General features: G+C 43.4%; 1 protein-coding gene across 5 annotated transcripts in view; it reads left to right on the top strand.

Annotated features, from left to right (window-relative positions):
• Positions 1-26,094, top strand: part of LOC139583136 (serine/threonine-protein kinase MRCK beta-like) — a 129,340-nt gene that overhangs the window by 25,791 nt on the left and 77,455 nt on the right. For all 5 annotated transcript variants that reach the window (XM_071413919.1, XM_071413920.1, XM_071413917.1 and 2 more), the window contains exons 2-3: positions 861-952; positions 24,583-24,666. In XM_071413919.1, the coding sequence (XP_071270020.1) occupies positions 861-952; positions 24,583-24,666 (176 nt within the window). The remainder of the gene's footprint in view (positions 1-860; positions 953-24,582; positions 24,667-26,094) is intronic.

The raw sequence follows: 26,094 nt of genomic DNA, 5'->3' as shown, positions 1-26,094 counted from the left end.
CTATCAATGTCAGAGATCTCTAATCAATGTGAAATGGAATTAAAATGACAGAATTCAATTGGCTAAATGAGACGGAGTAGGCTACAACAAGTAACCATCAGGTAGGTTGTTTTTTAGTTTGAATGAAGTTGTTAGACAAGGACGGGAAGCGCAGCATAATATGGCTGGCTATCTTTGTTAGCTTCAATTTTGAAGCAGTCGAGAGAAGCACTACCAGACGGGATGATAGATACTATATGGGATCTACACGTTTGTTTCACTAGCACCAGTCTGTATGGCTCTCTCCCTCCTGTGTGTAACTGACCGGCCCCAGCCCATCCCCCGCTCCCAAGTCACGCAGGCTGCACATCAAGCTATTTCCCAACTTTTAAACATGTATTTTGACTATCTGGGTATCCGAAAACATTTCATAAGTATTCAAATAGTGCTATTATTTTAAATGCCCATCCCTATTGAAAGCCTAAGTAACATTTTCTATGCAGTTGCTAACGTCGCCGCAATCCCTCTTTGATCCCATTTTGCATGTAACACATCAGCATAACAGACAAAGATACGTTGTCACCTTCTATTCATTGGATAATGTTGACAAAAGGTCTAATGTAAAACATCATGGTCTTCTGAAATGTATGTGTAACAACGTCTGGTTATTCACACAGGTTCGTCCTATGGTTGAGAAACGTTGAGGTACACGGACCGACTGCTCGTGCTTCATGCATGTGCTAGCATGGCTCATGTGACCGAACTGCGATACTAAAACAGATTCACCTAACATATGACACAACAGGGACATTATACGATGGTGTATTGTGAGCTAGGTGTATGCCTAAAGTTTATTTTTTTGTCCCTTTTGTTTCTTGCAGTGAAGCCGTTCACCACCACCGTGAAGGAGATGCGTCTGCACAGGGAAGACTTCGAGATGCTCAAGGTGATCGGCAGGGGAGCATTTGGCGAGGTAAGACTGCCTGAAACAACCAGTCATGCTTCCATTCAGTATAAAGCTTTATTGGCATGAAATATGTGTGTTAGCCTGTCACTATCGTGAGTGGAAAAGCTTTGATGAGAGCCAGAGAGGAGGTGTGCCAAAGTTTGTCAAATGTTTTCAGACGTCCCAGGGCTATCTAGTCCCCGTTACAGGGCTATCTAGTCCCCGTTACAGGGCTATCTAGTCCCCGTTACAGGGCCATCTAGTCCCCGTTACAGGGCCATCTAGTCCCCGTCCCAGGGCCATCTAGTCCCCGTCCCAGGGCTATCTAGTCCCCGTCACAGGGCCATCTAGTCCCCGTCCCAGGGCCATCTAGTCCCCGTCCCAGGGCCATCTAGTCCCCGTCCCAGGGCCATCTAGTCCCCGTCCCAGGGCCATCTAGTCCCCGTCACAGGGCCATCTAGTCCCCGTCACAGGGCCATCTAGTCCCCGTCCCAGGGCCATCTAGTCCCCGTCCCAGGGCCATCTAGTCCTCGTCCCAGGGCCATCTAGTCCTCGTCCCAGGGCCATCTAGTCCCCGTCCCAGGGCCATCTAGTCCCCGTCCCAGGTCCATCTAGTCCCCGTCCCATCTAGTCCCCGTCCCATCTAGTCCCCATCCCAGGGCCATCTAGTCCCCGTCCCATCTAGTCCCCGTCCCAGGGCTATCTATTTTGTAGATCCATATAACTTGCAGATCATAATTTGTTTTAGTTTATTTTACATATATTTTACATTTATTTTCCCCTGACCCTACCACCGCGCCCCAAATTGGAGTAAACTAATGGACAACGACACTTAGGCTTCTACTCCCAGCTATTACATACTATATACATTTTACATGAGTTATCTTATTTTTAGTCCCACCCTGAACTCTATTTGACATATATTTTCCAGCTGTGATGTTCAGCAAAAGCTCTGAACCTTTCTATTCTCATAGTTTCTACTGATAGTAAATGAATGATACACATTTTTGCTAAGAGTGTTTATTATATTATTGATCGATTGACTATGACGTTTCAAATCACCCAGCAGTGTTATTTGCAGAGTTGGCTCCAGATAAATGTTGCAATTCTTCTGTCATTCCTGAACCTGCTACCAAAAACAAGCTACATATGGACAGTACCAAAACAAATTATCTAATGATTCTGTCTCTTCGTAGCAAAATCTGGTGGTTGTATCCCCCATATATATTACATTCTGTTGGTTTCAAGAATTTTGTATTATAATTTAAATTGAATAATTCTAAGTTTCGTATCCGGCGTCATTTTGTGTGTCAGTTAATAAACCATGTGCTACGGAATCGGTATATCAAGAATCTCTTTCGAATTTTGTTGCAATCTATATGGCCAAGCTGTACATTTTTTTTGTTTGTCATTAAATTTAATTGGTATACTTTTTAATTTATCACAATTGTCTTTAACCAATTTTGGTCTTTAATGCAGGGCCGACAGACAAGTTCCTTACTTTCTCCCCCTTCCACTTGCCTCTTCCATTTTTGCGGCAATGTTGCAATTAGTTGTTTTTAATTTTGGGTAGATGAGACATTTCCATATATTTTTGTTTGTGAAATACTTACGTATTCCAACAATGCCGAGAGAAAAATAGAAAAATAATAAATACACAATGACTAACCAGTGTATATAGATAATAGGCAGGAGCAGCAGCGTATGTGATGTGTCAAACGGGTTGGAGCAATGCAGTTAGTTCGGGTAGCTATTTGATTAACTATTTAGCAGTCTTATGGCTAAGGGATGGAAGAAGCTCTTCAGGGGCCTGTTGGTTCCAGACTTGGTGCATCGGTACCGCTTGCCGTGCGGTAGCAGAGAACAGTCTATGTGGTAGCTGGAGTCTGACCTTGTTTAGGGCATTTTTATATTTTTATTTTACCTTTATTTTACCTTTATTTAACTAGGCAAGTGAGTTAAAAACACATTTTTATTTTCAATGACGGCCTAGGAACAGTGTGTTAACTGCCTCGTTCAGGGGCAGAATGACAGATTTTCACCTTTTCAGCTCGGGGATTCGATCTTGCAAAATTTGGTTACAAGTCCAACGCTCGAACCACCAGGCTACCTGCCGCCCCTTTCTCTGACACCGCCTGGTATAGAGGAACTGGATGGCAGGGAGCTCGGCCTTAGCGATGCACTAGGCCGTATACACTACCCGCTGTATCGCCTTGCGGTCGGATGCCAAGCAGTTTCCATACCAAGCGGTGATGCAGCCAATCGATGGCCAGGCCATTAGCTGCTCCGGCCCACATGTCTGTTTCCCAAATGGCACCCTATTGTTAAGTTCATGTTTTAAGTAGCCCTATACTTCTGTAATTACAGCGTAATTGTTATTAGTGTGCTTGCTCAGATGTCACTGTTGGACCGGGCCTGAGCGTGATGGCACCTATGTACTGTGCTGATACTGTGACGTGAACGGTGTTCAACTGGAACCTGATCACCGCGTCATTTGGCGTTAACGTTAGTAGCAGAGGATGGCTAAGAACAATGTGCCACCTCGCTTCGACGAGAAGAGGTGGTGTGAAAGTTCGGAATCGAACTTGGAATCTGGACGCGAGTAACCAATCTAGACAAGAAAAAGCGAGCACTTGCGGTTGTATTATCGTTCAAGGGTAGCGCGCGAGATACAGCACTGGAAATATCTGCAGAGGATTTGAACAAGGTTGACCGTATGGGAACTTTGATCATAGCCCTAGATTTTTGCATTTCTTAAAGAAGAGAAAACCGTGCCTACGAGGTATATTCCAACTTTGACAGTGTTACGAGAGACATTTCGGATGCGTTGGCATACTACATAATTGATTTCGAACAGAGGGTACAATAAGATGCGCAAGTACGACATTGTTCTCACTGGTGCTAGATACTGCCTCTTTGGATGTTAGGGAGAAACATTTTGCTTTCACTGCTTGTACTGTGCTGATTATTGTGTTGATGAACACGGCACTAAAAATGAATGTTGTTGAAAAGACGGCTGTTGCGCCAATAACAGATGGAATCCAAGTGAGTTACATGGCATACTACACCGATCAGCAGAGAAATGGCGCGAACAAGTCACGTTCTCAAGACAGCCAGACAAGGGCGCCATTGCCTGGAACCGATCCACTGGAAAGTTATGGAAGGAGATCAAAATGTGCAATTTGTCAAAGCACTTACCGTTTGGTTTGAAGACTGTCCTCATAAAAACAAACAACTTAAACTAACAGAGGAAAATGTAAGCACTGAGAGCAGTATAACATTACACTGTTGTAAAACAAATCTGTTTCAGATACCAAGATTTTCATAGTTGAATCCTTAGGATATGCTGTGATTGATATTGCATGAACACGCACAGTGTGTGATTAAAAAACGACCTGATAGCTCTGTCAGTGAATTAAATCGGAAGGAAGTACAAAATATGATTTGACCTTAACCAGTCCGGTTTCAAGGCACCTCAGTCAACTGAGACCGTTCTCTGCTCTAGAAAAAAAACTGCCTCCACTGTTCTCAACCTCCTCGATCTATCTGCAGCCTTTGACACCTTGAACGATCAGATCCTCCTCTCCACCCTCTCAGGGTTGAGTGTCTCAGGCTCTGCACTCTCCTGGATTGCATCCAACCTGGCAGGCCGTTCCTACCATGCAGCGTGGAGAGTATCTGTGTCTGTACCATATGCTCGCTCTACTGGTGTCCCCCAGGGCTCGGTTCTGGGCTCCCTCTTTTATCTGTACATCGATTTCTCTGCTCTGTCATATCCTCAAATGGTCACTCATCATTGCAATGCAGATGACACTCAACTACCTTTCTCCTTCCCCCCAACCTTCCTTATTCTCCCATGTCATCCCGCTATTCCGGATACTCCACTGGCTTCCAGCCGAAGCATGCATCATCTTCAAGACCCTGGTGCTTGCCTAGGGAGCAGCAAGGAGAACTGCTCCTCCTTACCTTCAGGCTATGCTCAAACCCTACACCCCAACCCGAGCACTCCGTTCCGCCACCTCTGGTCTCTTGGCTCTCCCACCCGTATGGGAGGGCAGTTTGTGCCCAGCAAAGCTCTTCTCTGCCCTACCTCTTTGAAGGGTATCTTAAATTACTCTCACAGCACCCCGACACAAAAATTGGTTACTCTAAGTGTCACATTGAAACAGAGGTGGTCCCTGCAGATATTTCCTTACTATTAAGCAAGACTTCCTTCAAGAAGGCAGGAGCTGTACTAAACATTGAAAATGACCAGGCAGGGATGTTTAAACACCCAGTGACCCTTTAACTTACTACCTCAGGACACTATTGTGTAAATTTTTAGACAAAGACGACATAGAGTCCGTGAAAAATCTGATTCGGACAGACAGAGCACATGGAGGTTCTGACAGTCACAGAGCACATGGAGGTTCTGACAGTCACAGAGCACATGGAGGTTCTGACAGTCACAGAGCACATGGAGGTTCTGACAGTCACAGAGCACATGGAGGTTCTGACAGTCACAGAGCACATGGAGGCTCTGACAGTCACAGAGCAGATGGAGGCTCTGACAGTCACAGAGCACATGGAGATTCTGACAGGCACAGAGCACATGGAGATTCTGACAGTCACAGAGAACATGACCACAGGGGGAAAACACAAAGTATTGTTGAAACTTCACAAACAGTTTGGACATGCTACAGTTGACAGACTTCAGAAATTAATCAGCGGTACTGGGAGTAATGATGAGAGTACTTCTATTCAACGGCAGATAGTGAGCATGTCAATGAAACAGGCCAGAAGTACAAAAAAACCTAAGCCTAGACCAGCTTTTTTTTCAGTGCTGGAGGCCTTGTGAACACCGAGAAACCCAGTAAAGTCATCAAGCATTTCATTCATTACTGGATACATGTGCGTGACCCTGACAATGGTGAAGAGTTCAATAACAATGAAATCGCAGACAAATTCAACATGGAAATAAAAGCTGCTGCATCCAGTCCATGGAGCACTGGACTTGTGGAGAGACATAATCAAAGACTCAGAGATTATGCTGAAAGTGAAGCAAGACAATGAATGTGACTGGGGAAACAGGCCTAGATTGGGAGCTGATGGCAAAGAACTCAATGCACAATGTTCCTGGCTACAGCCCATACCAGCTAGTGTCCAGGCAGAACCCTAATCTTCCCACTGTACTGGTTGACAAGCCACCAGCACCAGAAGCTTACCTCAAGCTGCCACTTTCCGTTACTGAGTGTCTTTAGGAGCACAAGATCCGATGCTTCTTTTATAGTCAGTCACAGAATCCGCTGGGGGACTGCACCTTTCAGCACCACATGCAGCGAGAAAGGCATTCACTGAAGAGGTGTTCAGAGAGAATTTGCAGGGCTCTGTGTAAACAATTCTGTCCCACAGATGAGAAGTACGAGACTGGAGACAAAGTGTGCCACAAAACGAGGTGACCGTTGAGTGGAAAGGACCCGGAGTCGTTATTGGCTAAGATGGTATGGTGATATTTGTGAGGCACAGAGGCACCATTGTCTGGGTACACCACTGAAGATTGCAGAAGGTAAATAAACGATAAACAAGTTGGAGGGGCTGTTGCTGAGAATCGGCATATCGAAAAGGTCACAGACACGAACCTACCAGATGTCGCATCCATTGATATGGACACTGAAACTGACACAGGAAATGGAGCAGAGACTTTCAACCATGACACAGGTAAACTGTTGAGGAAAACATTGAACAGCAGCCACATGTTAAAACATGGTTGTTCCAATCTGAAAACTGCACAAACTGTTAAATGGATGGACAGAGAAAGTGGTATTCCACACACAGCAACATTCGAGCAGAAAAAGAAAAAGACCAGAACTAGTACAACTTGCAGTACTCTGAACCAGCTGCCCTTTCTGTTACTATGGTCAGCGGACCTGTCACTTGCAGATATTCTCAGAATTGAAACAATGGACAATCTAGAATGACTGAATGACATTGAAGAGGATGATGTAGTCGAAACAAATGAAGTGTCATTTGACCTGGTTTAACAAGAGGAGCTCAGTAATTGGAGAGAAAAAAACAGAGCAAGTCAAAGACATTGGCCCCCAAAAATATCTCAACAAGGTGGACGTGTTCCCTTGAATAATTCTCAACTGGATTAGTGCCAAAAGCGTGGCTAGAGGTTTTGAGGAGCTGGCCACTAAAGAACTCCCAAAAGACTCACCGACATGAGTCTGTGTCACTGACAGTGGTCTGGTAGGGAAAAAATGCATACTTAATTCTATGGACGTAAGCTGCATTTCTGCAGGGAACATTGCTCTCAAGGGAGAGTAGACCTGACGTGATGTTTGATGGCTGCAACTTGGCATTCGACACAAAACATGCCGCTGTACAAACCATGCATGAGGATAAAGTGGTTTGTAAACTGAAACCAGAACAAGTGACTCTAAGGTGTCAGCATGTGGGGAAAGATGACTCTGAAACTAGTTATGGAGGCACAAAAGGTGGACATCTAATTGTCTTTAATGGGACGAGGAAGGAAGATTATCACCTATCTGTTAGCGGTCAAAGTATCAGAAGGGTTGTCAGGAGCACACTTGCTCCCGCAGATGGAATTGACAATGCAACATTATTCTCAGAGCTTGCCTGGTTAAAAAAAAAAGGTTAAATAAAATACCGCTGTTGAGGCAAAAAGGCCTGTAGTGTGTGTCACTGACAGCTACTCCCTAGTTGATGCTAACCAAGTCTGTGACAGAAAATAATACATTTTGAGATGATCATCATCGAGGGACTTATTCTGGCTCTAGCGGATTCTTTGGTCAGCTACAAAGAAACAGCTGGCTTGACTGTCTGACAAAGAAATTGTCATCCTAAAGGCACTCGGTAATGGAGGGTGGCAGCATGTGTAAAAAAAACAATGTGTCCCGTGACATTGCCACATGACCCATTGAAATGAGGGACTTGAATAATGCTTAACCATTTAATGATTTGTTTTTGTCTTTCAAGAAAAGTGTGCGATTTAAGTTGTAAGTATCCTTAAACTTTTGTAATTACGCTGCTCTCCCTCTGTTATTAGTGTGGCTGTGCAGAAGTTACTGTTGGACCGGGCCTGAGCGTAATCGCCGCTATGTACCGTGCCGTGAAGTAAACGTTGTTAAACTGGAACCTAGTCGTTGTGTCCTTTGGAGTTGACACTATTCCCCATATTGTAAGTGCAATACTTTTGACCAGAGGCCTATGGGCCCTGGTTGAAGGTAGTGCACTGCATAGGGAGGGAATAGGGTGCCATTTTGGACACAGCCCATCACTCATTGAATGTGAGGGAGTTTAACTGTGTGTGTGTGTGTGTGTGTGTGTGTGTGTGTGTGTGTGTGTGTGTGTGTGTGTGTGTGTGTGTGTGTGTGTGTGTGTGTGTGTGTGTGTGTGTGTGTGTGTGTGTGTGTGTGTGTGTGTGTGTGTGAGCGAAAGAGAGACAAAGATGGGGAGAGAGTGTTTCCAATATGTGTGTGAGAGCCTGTATCATTTTGTATTTGTGTTCATGCCTTGTCTCAGCTAGACGTCCTTAGACTTGGACTACTACTTGGTACTATTTAAAATGCACACACACACACACACCGAACACACACTAGGCACAAGGAGGTCCGGACAACAGCCCTGCTTCCAGGAAACCCTCAGGAAAGGAATACCGTAACCAAGGGGAAACTCTGACCAAAATAGTGTTTCCCTTAACAGATAATGTCCCGTACACACGCACACACTGATAATGTGCCATTTCGCATAAACTGGGCAGGGCCACTGAAGTTCAGTCCAGTGCTTTGGTTGCTAGATAGGATGTGGTTTGTTTGCTCTAAGGGGTGCCATCTTGAGGGTGGTAACACTGCGAAAGTTCAAACTTTATGATACTTTTTGTGAAACCAATACTCCACGTCACTTTTTTGCTAGTCAACACAATTAATTCCACCATTGTTATTGTCAATTTCAAAATATAAGACCTAGTTGTAGGCGCTAATTTAATAGCTTGGTCACCCGTGTGCGCGCGCACACACACACTTGTTACTTTGCACTTTCTCACCGTGAGTGTTTCTGTGTGAACAAGGCTGCACGTCTCTACGTCTTGTTAGCTGCTGTTGCCGTCGACTCTGGCCTACCTCGCGCCCTCTGCAGTTTTCTGTGGGCTCGTAAGTTACATGATGCCTTTCCAGATAAACAGGAAATGCAGGCCAAACACTTATGATGGATAGTGTCTCTGTCTCTCTCACCACATTCAACAAAGTCCTTTTCAGGGAGAAATGGAGGTCAGAGAACCGTCCCTCTCCGACTAATGCCAAAAAGCTCACTCCGTCCTGACTCTTCCTTCCTCCCTCTGAAACTGACCCTGCATGACTTTTAAAACAAGGGAGAGCAAGAACGAGGGTGATAAAAGTTAGGGGGAAAATAGAGTGAAAGGGAACCAAGAGACGGGAGAAAAAGCCAGATATTCACAGAGAGAGTGATTTATGAGTAGAGTGAAATGGAACCAAGAAACGGAGCAAGAGCCAGATATTCACAGAGAGCGAGGGATGAGAAGAGGGAAAGGGAACGCAGGACAAAGGAGCAAAAGACAGATCCTCACAGAGAGTGAGGGAAAGGGGACGCGAGAGACGGGAGCAAAAACCAGATAATCACAGAGAGAGAGCAGAAAGAATGGGGAAAGGGAACCAAGACACGGGAGCAAAAGACAGATCCTCACAGAGTGCGAGGGGAAAGAAGAGTGAAAGAGAACGCGAGACACAGGAGCAAAAGACAGATCCTCACAGAGAGATAGGGATGAGAAGAGGGAAAGGGAACGCGAGACACAGGAGCAAAAACCAGGTAATCACAGAGAGCGAGGGATGAGAAGAGGGAAAGGGAACGTGAGACACAGGAGCAAAAACCAGGTAATCACAGAGAGCGAGGGATGAGAAGAGGGAAAGGGAACGCGAGACACATGAGCAAAAACCAGGTAATCACAGAGAGCGAGGGATGAGAAGAGGGAAAGCGAACGTGAGACACATGAGCAAAAACCAGGTAATCACAGAGAGAGCGAGGGATGAGAAGAGGGAAAGGGAGCCAAGAGACGGGAGCAAAAGACAGAATCACAGAGAGCGAGGGGAAAGAAGAGTGAAGGGGAAAATAATAAAGAGACAAGAGGGGGAAGGAGAACGCAGACGGATGCCAAAGTGGATTTGGTCCAACACCGACTAGACCGGCTACTTTGTGAACGTGCGCAAGCGTTTTTTTTTAGTTTTTTTTACATGTACATGTATTTCAATCAGTTCACCCACACTGCTTGCACCTGTCAACCAGTGTTTGTGTTGCCAAACACGGGTCAGAAAATATTCAGACCCCTTTCACTTTTTCCACATTTTGTTATGTCACAGCCATATTCTATGGATTCAATAAAACAATTTCCTCATCAATCTAACCACAATACCCCATAATGTCAAAGCGAAAACAGGTTTTTAGAAATGTTAGCATATTATTAAAAATAAAAAAACAGATACCTTATTTACCTTATTTGCTATGCGAGCTCATGTGCATCCTTTTTCCATTGATCATCCTTGATGTTTCGACAACTTGATTTGAGTCCACCTGTGGTAAATTCAATTGATTGGACATGATTTGGAAAGGCACACACCTGTCTATATAAGGTCCCACAGTTGACTGCATGTCAGAGCAAGTCAAGCCATGAGGTCGAAGGAATTGTCCGTAGAGCTCCGAGACAGGATTGTGTGCAGGCACAGATCTGGGGAAGGGTACCAAAAAATATCTGCAGCATTGAAGAACACAGTGGCCTCCATCATTCTTAAATGAAAGAAGTTTGGAACCACCAAGAATCTTCCTAGAGCTCCGGCCAAACTGAGCAATCGGGGGAGAAGGCACCTAAAGGCCTGTGATTGTGAGAAACAAGATTCTCCGGTCTGAATGCCAAGCGTCACGTCTGGAGGAAACCTGTCCTTGAGTGGCCAAGCCAGAGAACGGACTTGAACCCGATTGAACATCACTGGAGAGACTTGAAAATGGCTGTGCTTGAGAGGATCTGCAGAGAAGAATGAGAGAAACTCCCCAAATACAGGTGTGCCAAGCTTGTAGCATCATAACCAAGTAGACTCTGATGCAACCGCTGCCAAAGTATAAGGTCTGAGTACTCATGTAAATGTGATTTTTATATTTGTTATAAATTTGCCAAAATGTCTTAACAGTCGGGTGTTCCTTTGTCATTATGGGGTATTATGTGTATATTGGTTAGGAAAAAAAGTACTTTGATCAATTTTATAATAACGTAACGAAATGTGGAAAAAGTCGAGGGGTCTGAATACTTTCCGAATGCACTGTATTTTGGATGCTAGAGAGAGTGCCCGTGCATTGATTTATATCAATGATATTCGACTGAACTCAGCAAAAAAATAAACTTCCTCTCACGGTAAACTGCGTTTATTTCCAGCAAACTTAACATGCGTAAAGATTTGTATGAACATAACAAGTTTCAACAACTGAGACATAAACTGAACAAGTTCAAGAATAATGTGTCCCTGAAAAAAGGGTGGGGTCAAAAGTAATAGTCATTATCTCGTGTGGCCACCAGCTGCATTAACCTTTTATGGCTGCAGGCCGGTGTCGGGCTCAATATGACAACAGCCCGTCCAAGTGCAGGGCGCGAAATTCAAAATATATTTTTTTGAAATATTTAACTTTCACACATTAACAAGTCCAATACAGCAAATGAAAGATAAACATCTTGTGAATCCAGCCAACATGTCCGATTTTTTTAATGTTTTACAGCGAAAACACCACGTATATTTATGTTAGCTCACCACCAAATACAAAAAAGCACAGACATTTTTCACAGCACAGGTAGCATGCACAAAACCAACCAAACTAACCAAGAACCAACCAAACTAACCAAGAAACAACTTCATCAGATGACAGTCTTATAACATGTTATACAATAAATCTATGTTTTGTTCGAAAAATGTGCATATTTGAGGTATAAATCATAGTTTTACATTGCAGCTACAATCGGAAATAGCACCGAAGCAGCTAGAACAATTACAGAGACCAAATTGAAATACCTAAATACTCATCATAAAACATTTATGAAAAATACATGGTGTACAGCAAATGAAAGACAAACATCTTGTGAATCCAGCCAATATTTCCGATTCTTTAAGTGTTTTACAGCGAAAACACAATATAGCATTATATTAGCTTACTACAATAGCCAAGCACACAGCTACATTGATTCAAGGCAATAGTAGCGATAGCGACAAAACCAGCAAAAGATATTAATTATTTCACTAACCTTCATAAACTTCATCAGATGACAGTCCTATAACATCATATTACACAATACATATATGGTTTGTTCGAAAATGTGCATATTTAGAGCTGAAATCCGTGGTTATACATTGTGAAAACTTAGCATCTTTTTCCCAGAATGTCCGGATATATTTCTGACACTCACCTATTCTGACCAAATAACTATTCATAAACTTTACTAAAAAATACATGTTGTATAGGAAATGATAGATACATTAGTTCTTAATGCAATCGCCGTGTTAGAATTCTAAACATAACTTCAGTACGACATGCAGCTTACGTTATAGCGAGAGAGCGCCCAAAATCTGGGCGCAAACTAATAGTAAACATGTTCGACAGATATATGAAATAACATCATAAATGGCTCCTACTTTTGATGATCTTCCATCAGAATGTTGTACAAGGGGTCCTTTGTCCAGAACAATCGTTGTTTGGTTTTAGAATGGCCTTTTTCCCTCTCGAATTAGCAAGCAAAACTAGCCAAGTGGCGCTAAGCTGTCCATCGTCACCAAACGCAGAGAACGCAACACGCCTAAACTCCCGAAAAAATTTCAATAATCGGATAAAACTATATTGACAAAACATACTTTACGATGATATTATCACATTTATCAAATAAAATCAAAGCCGGAGATATTAGACGTCTATAGCGAATGCTTTTCAGAAGCCAATACTGATGACCTTTATGCGCTTCCTGAACAAAGGAATTCGGGGGTCATGTCATTCCAAGCTCTCTCTTTTGACCATAGAAATACCTAGAAACCCCATTTCACCTCTCACAGCCTATTGACATCTAGTGGAAGGCGTATGAAGTGCATGTATACTAATAGATTTCAAGCACATTTATAGGCAGGCCCTGGAACAGAGCCTCGATTTCAGATTTTTCACTTTCTGACAGGAAGTTTTCTGCAAAATGTGTTCTGTTTTACTCACAGATATAATTCAAACGGTTTTAGAAACTTGAGAGTATTTCTATCCAATAGTAATAATAATATGCATATTGTACGAGCAAGAATTGAGTACGAGGCCGTTTGAAATGGGCACCTTTTATCCAAGCTACTCAATACTGCCCCTGCAGCAATAAGAAGTTAAGTACTGCAGTGCATCTCCTCCTCATGGACTGCACCAGATTTGCCAGTTCTTGCTGTGAGATGTTACCCCACTCTTCCTCCAAGGCACTTGCAAGTTCCCAAACATTTCTGGGGGGAATGGCCCTAGCCCTCACCCTCCGATCCAACAGGTCTCAGACGTGCTCAATGGGATTGAGATCCGGGCTCTTCACTGGCCATGGCAGAACACTGACATTCCTGTCTTGCAGGAAATCACGCACAGTACGAGCAGTATGGCTGGTGGCATTGTCATGCTGGAGGGTCATGTCAGTATGAGCCTGCAGGAAGGGCACCACATGAGGGAGGAAGATATCTTCCCTGTAACGCACAGCATTGAGATCGCCTGCAATGACGACAAGCTCAGTCCGATGATGCTGTGACACACCGCCCCAGACCATGACGGACCCTCCACCTCCAAATCGATCCCGCTCCAGAGTACAGGCCTCAGTGTAACGCTCATTCCTTCAACGATAAATGCGAATCCGACCATCACCCCTGGTGAGACAATACCGCGGCACGTCAGTGAAGAGCGCTTTTTGCCAGTCCTGTCTGGTCCAACGACGGTGGGTTTGTGCCCATAGGCAACTCTGTATATATCAATGATGTTGCTCTTGCTGCGGGCGATTCCCTGATCCACCTCTACGCAGACGACACCATTCTGTATACTTCTGGCCCTTCCTTGGACACTGTGCTATCTAACCTCCAAACGAGCTTCAATGCCATACAACACTCCTTCTGTGGCCTCCAACTGCTCTTAAACGCTAGTAAAACCAAATGCATGCTTTTCAACCGTTCGCTGCCTGCACCCGCACGCCCGACTAGCATCACCACCCTGGACGGTTCCGACCTAGAATATGTGGACATCTATAAGTACCTAGGTGTCTGGCTAGACTGCAAACTCTCCTTCCAGACTCATATCAAACATCTCCAATCCAAAATCAAATCTAGAGTCGGCTATCTATTTCGCAACAAAGCCTCCTTCACTCACGCCGCCAAACTTACCCTAGTAAAACTGACTATCCTACCGATCCTCGACTTCGGCGATGTCATCTACAAAATAGCTTCTAATACTCTACTCAGCAAACTGGATGCAGTTTATCACAGTGCCATCCGTTTTGTTACTAAAGCACCTTATACCACCCACCACTGCGACCTGTATGCTCTAGTCGGCTGGCCCTCGCTACATGTTCGTCGTCAGACCCACTGGCTCCAGGTCATCTACAAGGCTATGCTAGGTAAAGTGCCGCCTTATCTCAGTTCACTGGTCACGATGGCAACACCCACCCGTAGCACGCTCTCCAGCAGGTGTATCTCACTGATCATCCCTAAAGCCAAAACCTAATTTGGCTGCCTTTCCTTCCAGTTCTCTGCTGCCTGCGACTGGAACGAATTGCAAAAATCTCTGAAGTTGGAGACTTTTATCTCCCTCAACAACTTTAAACATCTGCTATCTGAGCAGCTAACCGATCGCTGCAGCTGTACATAGTCCATCGGTATATAGCCCACCCAATTTACCTACCTCACCCCCATACTGTTTTTATTTATTAACTTTTCTGCTCTTTTGCACACCAGTATCTCTACTTGCACATGATCATCTGATGATTTATCACTAAATTGTAATTATTCGCTCCTATGGCCTATTTATTGCCTACCTCCTCATGCCTTTTGCACACATTGTATATAGATTCTCTTTTTATTTTATTTTTATTTTTTTCCTACTATGTTATTGACTTGTTTATTGTTTACTCCATGTGTAACTCTGTGTTGTTGTCTGTTCACACTGCTATGCTTTATCTTGGCCAGGTCGCAGTTGCAAATGAGAACTTGTTCTCAACTAGCCTACCTGGTTAAATAAAGGTGAAATAAAGAAAGAAATAAAAAATGTCTGGTGAGGACCTGCCTTACAACAGGCCTACAAGCCCTCAGTCCAGCCTCTCTCAGCCTATTGCGGACAGTCTGAGCACCGATGGAGGGATTGTGCTTTCCTGGTGTAACTCGGGCAGTTGTTGTTGCCATCCTGTACCTGTCCCGCAGGTGTGATGTTCGGATGTGCTGATCCTGTGCAGGTGTTATTACACGTGGTCTTCCACTGCTAGGACGATCAGCTGTCCGTCCTGTCTCCCTGTAATGCTGTCTTAGGCGTCTCACAGTACTGAAATTGCAATTTATTGCCCTGGCCACATCTGCAGTCCTCATGCCTCCTTGCAGCATGCCTAAGGCACGTTCACGCAGATGAGCAGGGACCCTGGGCATCTTTCTTTTGGTGTTTTTCAGAGTCAGTAGAAAGGCCTCTTTAGTGTCCTACGTTTTTATAACTGTGACCTTAATTGCCTACCGTCTGTAAGCTGTTAGTGTCTTAACGACCGTTCCACAGGTGCATGTTCATTATTTGTTTGTGGTTCATTGAACAAGTACGGGAAACAGTGTTTTAAACCCTTTACAAGGAAGAGCTGTGAAGTTATTTGGATTTTTACGAATTATCTTTGAAAGACAGGGTCCTGAAAAAGGGACTTTTCTTTTTTTGCTGAGTTTATTTGGTATTTGCTCGCGAAACTTCCTCTAACTTCCTTCATAGTGGACACAGACATTAAATTGGTATCCATAAGTTCACATTGATTAGCATGTTCATAAATGGTAAAAAACAAAATGTATCATAAGGTTGTGCGGAGTCTGTCCGAGGAGGTATATGAAAGCTGAGAAGGTATTTTAGGTGGGTTTTTTAACGCATATTTAACCCCTTATTTTGGTTGGCACAAAACTCTCCTTCTGTTTGTTTTGTATGGGTTGCCTTCAGAGGAGTTCCGTGACACTTGTGGGGGTCGGAGAACAGCATCATGTTCGTGAGTCTTCCACTTGGTCCTAAACATTTTGAAGGCCAAACCGTTCAGATGATACAAATGTTTTTTGTGAGAAGACCTATTTTCTCATGGTCTGACAAACACCGCTTTAACTAATTTTCTTTCCAGCGCAGTTGCGGAAGGCCAACATAGGCTGATGCGGTGTATTGAGATGCAGCCCATTCAAAAAAAAACATATCTTTGTCTTAAACTAACAGGTTTTGAGGTGGATGTTTTTATTATGTTACTTTTAATGACGTATGGGTGCGTCAATAGACTTATGGTTTGATTCACAGTTGGTTTTGGTATTTTAACCTGCATGTTACGATCGTGTCTGGTGGGGATAGACTCAATGATCATGCAGACGATGGTGCACACGGGCGCACGGGCGGACATCATGACTGAAATGACACCCTAGCCTAAATAGTGCGCTAGTGGTTAGAGCGTTGGGCCAGTAACCGAAATGTTTGCGAGATCGAATCCACGAGCTGACAAGGTAAACATCTGTCGTTCTGCCCTCGAACAAGGCAGTTAACCCACTGTTCCTAGGCTGTCATTGTAAGGAATAATTTGTTCTTAATTCTTATGGCTGAGATCCCATTAACGGGATTGACTTGACAACAGCCAGTGAAATTGCAGGGCGCCAAATTCAAAACAACAGAAATCTCATAATTACAGTTTCTCAAACATACAAATATTTTACACCATTTTAAAGATGATCTTGTTGTAAATCCAGCCACAGTGTCCGATTTCAAAAAGGCTTTACGACGAAAGCACACCAAACGATTATGTTAGGTCAGTACCTAGTCACAGAAAAACAGCCATTTTTCCAGCCAAAGAGAGGAGTCACAAAAAGCAGAAATAGAGATAAAATGAATCACTAACCTTTGATGATCTTCATCAGATGACACTCATAGGACTTCATGTTACACAATACATGTATGTTTTGTTCGATAAAGTTCATATTTATATCCAAAAATCTTAGTTTACATTGGCGCGTTATATTCAGTAATGTTTTGCCTCCAAAACATCCGGTGATTTTGCAGAGAGCCACATCAATTTACAGAAATATTCATAATAAACATTGATAAAAGATACAAGTGTTATACATGGAACTTAAGATAAACTTCTCCTTAATGCAACCACTGTGTCAGATTTTTTCTTTTTACTTTAGGGAAAAAGCACTGCTATAATCTGAGTCCAGTGCTCAGAGCACAAACAAGCCATACAGATATCCACCATGTTGTGGAGTCAACAGAAGTCAGAAATAGTATTATAAATATTCACTTACCTTTGATCTTCATCAATATGCACTCCCAGGAATACCAGTTCCACAATAAATGTTTGTTTTGTTCGATAACGCCCATAATTTATGTCCAAATACCTCCTTTTTGATTGCGCGTTTAGTTCTAAAATCCAAATTGATGACGCTCAGGTCAGACGAAAAGTAAAAAAGTTCCATTACAGTTCGTAGAAACATGTCAAACGATGTATAGAATCAATCTTTAGGATGTTTTTAACATAAATCTTCAATAATGTTTCAACCGGAGAATTCCTTTGTCTTCAGAAATGCGAAGGAACGCAGGTCGCTCTCACGGGGGCGCACATGGTCAGCTTATGCCAGACACCTGACTCAAAGAGCTCTCCTTCCCTCATTCTTCACAGTAGAAGCATCACACAAGGTACTAAAGACTGTTGACATCTAGTGGAAGCCTTAGGAAGTGCAATATGACCCCAAAGACACTGTATATTGGATAGGCAAACCTACAAACCTCAGATTTCCCACTTTCTGGTTGGATTTTTTTCTCAGGTTTTTGCCTGCCATATGAGTTCTGTTATACTCACAGACATGATTCAAACCGTTTTAGAAACTTCAGAGTGTTGTCTATCCAAATCTACTAATAATATGCATATCTTAGCTTCTGGAACTGAGTAGCAGGCAGTTTACTCTGGGCACCTTATTCATCCAAGCTACTCAATACTGCCCCCAGCCATAAGAAGTTAACTGACTTGCCTAGTTAAATAAAGGTTAAGAACAACTCCTTATTTACAATGACGGCCTACCCCGGGCAAATCCTCCCCTAACCCGGACGACGCTCGGCCAATTGTGCGCTGCCCTATGGGACTCCCGATCAGGGCCAGTTGTGATACAGCCTGGGATAGAACCAGGGTCTGTAGTGACGCCTATAGCACTGAGATGCAGTACCTGAGACCGCTGCGCCACTCGGGAGCCCTAGGGAATAGGGTGCCAGCCATAGTGTTTTGATCCTCATGTGCACACCAACATCCAGTATGCATTAAGGGGGAATAAAGGCTTCTGTTCATTTTGCAGCAAATGGAAGAAAACGGACAGAAAAAGGGAGGGACTAACTGGACTTGTCCAATAAAAACGCTCAGTTAGATTTTTCCGTTGCAAGCCAGCGTACTACAGTGTTTCCCCTAACATTGTACATATGGGTTTTTTGCCCTCCCACTAAGCTCTGTCCCCCCCGTCTAAAATATTTTGGCTTCAACATGTTGGATTTTGATTTGAGGGGCTAATTTGATTATTTTCCAGATGGGACGCAATTAGGCCTTAAAATAAAATGTTGAAGCCAAACTATTTTAGACAGGGGTGGGACAGAGCTTAGTGGGAGGGAAAAAAGCCATATGTACAATGTTAGGGGAAAAACTGCAGTAAACTGGCTTGTGGAGATTCTGGTCCGTAAAATAGTTCTGGCCCTAGACATATGTATGAGAGCTGTTAATGAGCTATGATTAAAAAGACATTATAAACTAAAGTTTTTAAAATGTATAAATTGACCACTTCGGCACATTTGGGCAAACTCCTGGCAGTCTGTAACTTTGCACATACACTGCTGCCATCGTGTGGACAACATCTAAATAACACCTAGAATCGCTAGGTTGTATCACAACTACGGACAAAAAAAAAAAAAGTTTTGGGGGGTTTGTATTAGCTTTTACGTTTTGTTTTACGTTATATTCTCCGACATTCATTTCACATTTCCTAAGTTTTTCCTTTCAAATGGTATCAAGAAAATGCATATCCTTGCTTCAGGTCCTGAGCTACAGGCAGTTAGATTTGGGTATGTCATTTTAGGTGGAAATTGGAGAAAAATAAGATTTTTTAAGATGCAAATTCAAAACCGTACACAAGCACTTACAGGCCAAATACATCTAAACCAACAGTTATGGTGCTTCAGACACATCTGGAGACAGGGGTTAGATACTTACAGTTGAAGTCGGAAGTTTACATACACTTAGGTTGGAATCATTAAAACTCGTTTTTCCAACCACTCCACAAATTTCTTGTTAACAAACTATAGTTTTGGCAAGTCGGTTGGGACATCTACTTTGTTCATGACACAACAATTGTTTACAGACAGATTATTTATAATTCACTGTATCACATTTCCAGTGGGTCAGAAGTTTACATACACTAAGTTGACTGTGCCTTTAAACAGCTTGGAAAATTCCAGAAAAGTATGTCATGGCTTTACAAGCTTCTGATAGGCTAATTGACATAATTTGAGTCAATTGGAGGTGTACCTGTGGATGTATTTCAAGGCCTACCTTCAAACTCAGTGCCTCTTTGCTTGACATCATTGGGAAATCTAAAGAAATTAGCCAAGATCCCAGAAAGAAAATTGTATCAAATCAAATCAAAACAAATGTTATTTGTCACATACACATGGTTAGCAGATGTTAATGCGAGTGTAGCTAAATGCTTGTGCTTCTAGTTCCGACAATGCAGTAATTACCAACATGTAATCTAACCTAACAATTCCACAACTACTACCTTATACACACAAGTGTAAAGGGATAAAGAATATGTACATAAAGATATATGAATGAGTGATGGTACAGAACGGCATAGGCAAGATGCAGTAGATGGTATAGAGTACAGTATATACATATGAGATGAGTAATGTAGGGTATGTAAACATAAAGTGGCATAGTTTAAAGTGGCTAGTGATACATGTATTACATAAAGATGGCAAGATGCAGTAGATGATATAGAGTACAGTATATACATATACATATGAGATGAGTAATGTAGGGTATGTAAACATTATATTAAGTGGCATTGTTTAAAGTGGCTAGTGGTACATTTTTACATAATTTCCATCAATTCCCATTATTAAAGTGGCTGGAGTTGAGTCAGTATGTTGGCAGCGGCCACTAAATGTTAGTGGTGGCTGTTTAACAGTCTGATGGCCTTGAGATAGAAGCTGTTTTTCAGTCTCTCGGTCCCTGCTTTGATGCACCTGTACTGACCTCGCCTTCTGGATGATAGCGGGGTGACCAGGCAGTGGCTTGGGTGGTTGTTGTCCTTGATGATCTTTATGGCCTTCCTGTGACATCGGGTGGTGTAGGTGTCCTGGAGGGCAGGTAGTTTGCCCCCGGTGATGCGTTGTGCAGATCTCACTACCCTCTGGAGAGCCTTACGGTTGTGGGCGGAGCAGTTGCCGTACCAGGTGGTGATACAGCCCGACAGGATGCTCTCGATTGTGCATCTGTAGAAGTTTGTGAGTGCTTTTGGTGACAAGCCGAATTTCTTCAGCCTCCTGAGGTTCACAACGCTGTCTGTGTGGGTGGACCAATTCAGTTTGTCCGTGATGTGTACACCGAGGAACTTAAAACTTTCCACCTTCTCCGCTACTGTCCCGTCGATGTGGATAGGGGGGTGCTCCCTCTGCTGTTTCCTGAAGTCCACAATCATCTCCTTTGTTTTGTTGACGTTGAGTGTGAGGTTATTTTCCTGACACCACACTCCGAGGGGCCCTCACCTCCTCCCTGTAGGCCATCTCGTCGTTGTTGGTAATCAAGCCTACCACTGTAGTGTCGTCCGCAAACTTGATGATTGAGTTGGAGGCGTGCATGGCCACGCAGTCGTGGGTGAACAGGGAGTACAGGAGAGGGCTCAGAACGCACCCTTGTGGGGCCCCGGTGTTGAGGATCAGCGGGGTGGAGATGTTGTTACCTACCCTCACCACCTGGGGGCGGCCCGTCAGGAAGTCCAGGACCCAGTTGCACAGGGCGGGGTCGAGACCCAGGGTCTCGAGCTTGATGACGAGTTTGGAGGGTACTATGGTGTTAAATGCTGAGCTGTAGTCGATGAACAGCATTCTCACATAGGTATTCCTCTTGTCCAGATGGGTTAGGGCAGTGTGCAGTGTGGTTGCGATTGCGTCGTCTGTGGATCTATTGGGTCGGTAAGCAAATTGGAGTGGGTCTAGGGTGTCAGGTAGGGTGGAGGTGATATGGTCCTTGACTAGTCTCTCAAAGCACTTCATGATGACGGAAGTGAGTGCTATGGGGCGGTAGTAGTTTAGCTCAGTTACCTTAGCTTTCTTGGGAACAGGAACAATGGTGGCCCTCTTGAAGCATGTGGGAACAGCAGACTGGGATAAGGATTGATTGAATATGTCCTTAAACACACCAGCCAGCTGGTCTGCGCATGCTCTGAGGACGCGGCTGGGAATGCCGTCTGGGCCTGCAGCCTTGCGAGGGTTAACACGTTTAAATGTTTTACTCACCTCGGCTGCAGTGAAGGAGAGCCCGCAGGTTTTGGTAGCGTGCCGTGTCAGTGGCACTGTATTGTCCTCAAAGCGAGCAAAAAAGTTATTTAGCCTGTCTGGGAGCAAGACATCCTGGTCCGCGACGGGGCTGTTTTTTTTTTTGTAATCCGTTATTGACTGTAGACCCTGCCACATACCTCTTGTGTCTGAGCTGTTGAATTGCGACTCTACTTTGTCTCTATACTGGGACTTAGCTTGTTTGATTGCCTTGCGGAGAGAATAGCTACACTGTTTGTATTCGGTCATGTTTCCGGTCACCTTGCCCTGGTTAAAAGCAGTGGTTCGCGCTTTCAGTTTCACGCGAATGCTGCCATCAATCCACGGTTTCTGGTTTGGGAATGTTTTAATCGTTGCTGTGGGTACGACATCGTCAATGCACTTTCTAATGAACTCGCTCACCGAATCAGCGTATTCGTCAATATTGTTGTTGGACGCAATGCGGAACATATCCCAATCCGCGTGATCGAAGCAGTCTTGAAGCGTGGAATCAGATTGGTCGGACCAGCGTTGAACAGACCTGAGCGAGGGAGCTTGTTGTTTTAGTTTCTGTTTGTAGGCTGGAAGCAACAAAATGGAGTCGTGATCAGCTTTTCCGAAAGGAGGGCGGGGGAGGGCCTTATATGCATCGCGGAAGTTAGTATAACAATGATCCAAGGTTTTACCAGCCCTGGTAGCACAATCGATATGCTGATAGAATTTAGGGAGTTTTGTTTTCAGATTAGCCTTGTTAAAATCCCCGGCTACGATGAATGCAGCCTCAGGGTGTGTGGTTTCCATTTTACAAAGAGTCATATAAAGTTCGTAGACCTCCACAAGTCTGGTTCATCCTTGGGCGCAATTTCCAAACGCCTGAAGGTACCACGTTCATCTGTACAAACAATAGTACGCTAGTATAAACACCATGGGAACACGCAGCCGTCATACCGCTCAGGAAGGAGACGTGTTCTTTCTCCTAGAGACAAATGTACTTTGGTGCGAAAAGTGCAAATCAATCCCAGAACAGCAGCAAAGGACCTTGTGGAGATGCTGGAGGAAACAGGTACATAAGTATCTATATCCACATTAAAACAAGTCCTAAATCGACATAACCTGAAAGGCCGCTCAGCAAGGACGAAGCCACTACTCCATAAAAAAAATAAAAAGCCAGACTACGGTTTGCAACTGCACATGGGGACAAAGATCATACTTTTTGTAGAAATGTCCTCTGGTCTGATGAAAAAAATATATAATTGTTTGGCCATAATGACCATCGTTATGTTTGGAGGGAAAAGGGGGAGGCTTGCAAGCCGAAGAACACCATCCAAACCGTGAAGCACGGGGGTGGCAGCATCATATTGTGGGGGTGCGTTGCTGCAGGAGGGACTGGTGCACTTCACAAAATAGATGCCATCATGAGGCAGGAAAATTGTGGATATATTGAAGTAACATCTCAAGACATCAGTCAGGAAGTTAAAGCTTGGTCGCAAATGGGTCTTCCAAATGGACAATGACCCCAAGCATACTTACAAAGTTATGGCAAAATTGCTTAAGGACAACAAAGTCAAGGTATTGGAGTGGCCGTCACAAAGCCCTGACCTCAATCCTATAGAAAATGTGTGGGCAGAAATGAAAAAGCGTGTGTGAGCAAGGAGGCCTACAAACCTGACTCAGTTACACCAGCTCTGTCAGGAGGAATGGGCAAAATTCACCCAACTTATTGTGGAAATCTTGTGGAAGGCTACCCAAAACGTTTGACCCAAGTTAAATAATTTAAAGGCAATGCTACCAAATACTAATTGAGTGTATGTAAACTTCTGACCCACTGGGAATGTGATGAAAGAAATAAAAGCTGAAATAAATCATTCTCAATCTACTATTATTCTGACGTTTCACATTCTAAAGTGGTGATCCTAACTGACCTAAGACAGGGTATTTTTACTAGGATTAAATGTCAGGAATTGTGAAATATTGAGTTTAAATGTATTTGGATAAGGTGTATGTAAACTTCCGATTTCAACTCTAACAGCCCACTTGGAGTTTGCCAAAAGGCACCTAAAGGACTGAGTAAAGGGTATGAATACTTATTACATTTACATACTTCAGTTTATTTTTTAAATAAATTTGCTACCATTGATAAAAACCTGTTTTTGCTTTGTCATTATGGGGTATCATGTGTAGATTGATTTGGGGGAAAAAATGATTTAATACATTTTAGAATAAGGCTGTAGTAAAGTAACAAAATGTTGGAAAAGTCAAGGGGTCTGAATGCACTGTATCGAAGGACATGCATAACAAACAAAAAGTGTGTGTTGAGAGTGAGACTAAGGAGTTAGAGACTTGACAACGGCCTTCCAATACGTTCTAATACAATTTGTACCAAGTCCGTCATGATTGACTGAGTGGAAGGAAGGTGAGAGGTCGAAGAGCTTCCATTGGGTCTGATGCCCGGGTAACTGATTGACTTATCGGGTACAGAATCCCTCAAAGCCCTCATGCACTTGCACAGCCCTGTGTTTGTGGGGGGGGGGGATATGCTGGATATGAGGATATGCTGTAGTGAATATGGAAAGCAGGTGGTGATCAAAATGTTAGTGCCACTACTAACTATTACGCATTGATGAACTAACTTATTATAGGTTACCTACTGGGGCTATATAAGTGACATTATTTAAATCCAACCTTTATTTAACTAGGCAAGTCTGTGAAATAAATACAAATAAATAGTGCACTGCTCTTGACAAGGGCCCAATATAGCGAATGATTAATGATTTCTCTCTCTCCCCCCCTCCATCTCTTTTTTATCTCTTTCCCAATCCCTCCATTTCACTCCCCCTCTCTAGGTTGCGGTGGTGAAGATGAAGAACACAGAACGTGTTTACGCCATGAAGATCCTGAACAAGTGGGAGATGCTGAAGAGAGCCGAGGTATGGATCATACTGTAGTATCCAAAATCTCCAATTGAAGGCTGTAAATAGAAGTGCTAGAAGTCCCAGTCAAGTCAAGGTCCTGCGCTGGATGTAGTTTTATTTATATGTGATAGAGAAGACCCATTTCTGCATACTGATTTGTGCTCCAAATACAGTGAGGGAAAAAAGTATTTGATCCCCTGCTGATTTTTCACATTTGCCCACTGACAAAGAAATGATCAGTCTATAATTTTAATGGTAGGTTTATTTGAACAGTGAGAGACAGAATAACAACAGAAAAATCCAGTAAAAAACGCATGTCAAAAATGTTATAAATTGATTTGCATTTTAATGAGGGAATGGGGCTAAGCTGCCTGCCATCCAGGACCTCTACACCAGGCGGTGTCAAAGGAAGGCCCTAAAAATTTTGAAAGACCCCACCCACCCCAGTTAGACAGTTCTCTCTGCTACAGCATGGCAAGCGGTACCGGAGTGCCAAGTCTAGGACCAAAAGGCTTCTCAACAGCTTTTACCCCCAAGCCATAAGACTCCTGAACCGGTAATCAAATGGCTACCCGGACTATTTGCGTTGTCCCACCCCCAACCCCTCTTTATACTGCTGCTGCTCTCTGTTTACCATATATGCATAGTCACTTTAATAAGGATCGGCGTTCCGTCAACGGGACAGTTGTAAATCATGCAGCCCGTTGTGTCAAGATGGCACATTTTAGAGAAACAACAAATGTTGGTACATAGCAGTGTCTTATATCGGCTGAAAGCTTAAATTCTTGTTAATATAACTGCACTGTCCAATTTACAGTAGCTATTACTGCGAGAAAATGCCATGCTATTGTTTGAGGAGAGCTAACAAAACACTTTTTTCAACGCGATAGGTTTGCCTTTGAGAAAGACCCAATCACGTGACAGATCCATGTGAGTGAGAGGTGCTTCGGCACGTTGCCGGGATAAAGGAATTACAATTATTATGTTCAGCCCAAGGGCACAATTGCCGCTGGTCTCAAAAAGCATGGATTTTTTAGGGGACATTACAGCCGCACAAAGGGGATGCAGCTGGGGAATTCGAGGCATTATCAAGTGCTTGTCAAATTGTTAATGAGAGACTGATGAAGTGTGTACAGCCTGCGCAAGAAACATCAGAGCTCATGCCTTACTTGCAATTGTTTTTCATATCACCACTAGTCACATTATGCAGCCTTAGAATGTATTAAAAATGAAAACATATAAGCCAACATTTGTATCACAACTAAAGTTACATTAATAACTCTAAATTAAGCAAATAGGAGTACCTGTTTCTTTGTTAACCGCTCAACACAGAATAGCCACATAGCAATATCCTTTCTATTTGATTCAGCTATGTCCAATTGTATTCTTCATACTATAAAATAATATAAAATAATTCCACTGAACTCTAAGCAAAGCTTGTCT

Source organism: Salvelinus alpinus, chromosome 8 (genome assembly GCF_045679555.1).
Source record: "Salvelinus alpinus chromosome 8, SLU_Salpinus.1, whole genome shotgun sequence".
NCBI classification, from domain to species: Eukaryota; Metazoa; Chordata; class Actinopteri; order Salmoniformes; family Salmonidae; genus Salvelinus; species Salvelinus alpinus.
Note: the sequence above shows the minus strand (reverse complement) of the source record. Positions and strands in the feature narration are given on the sequence as shown.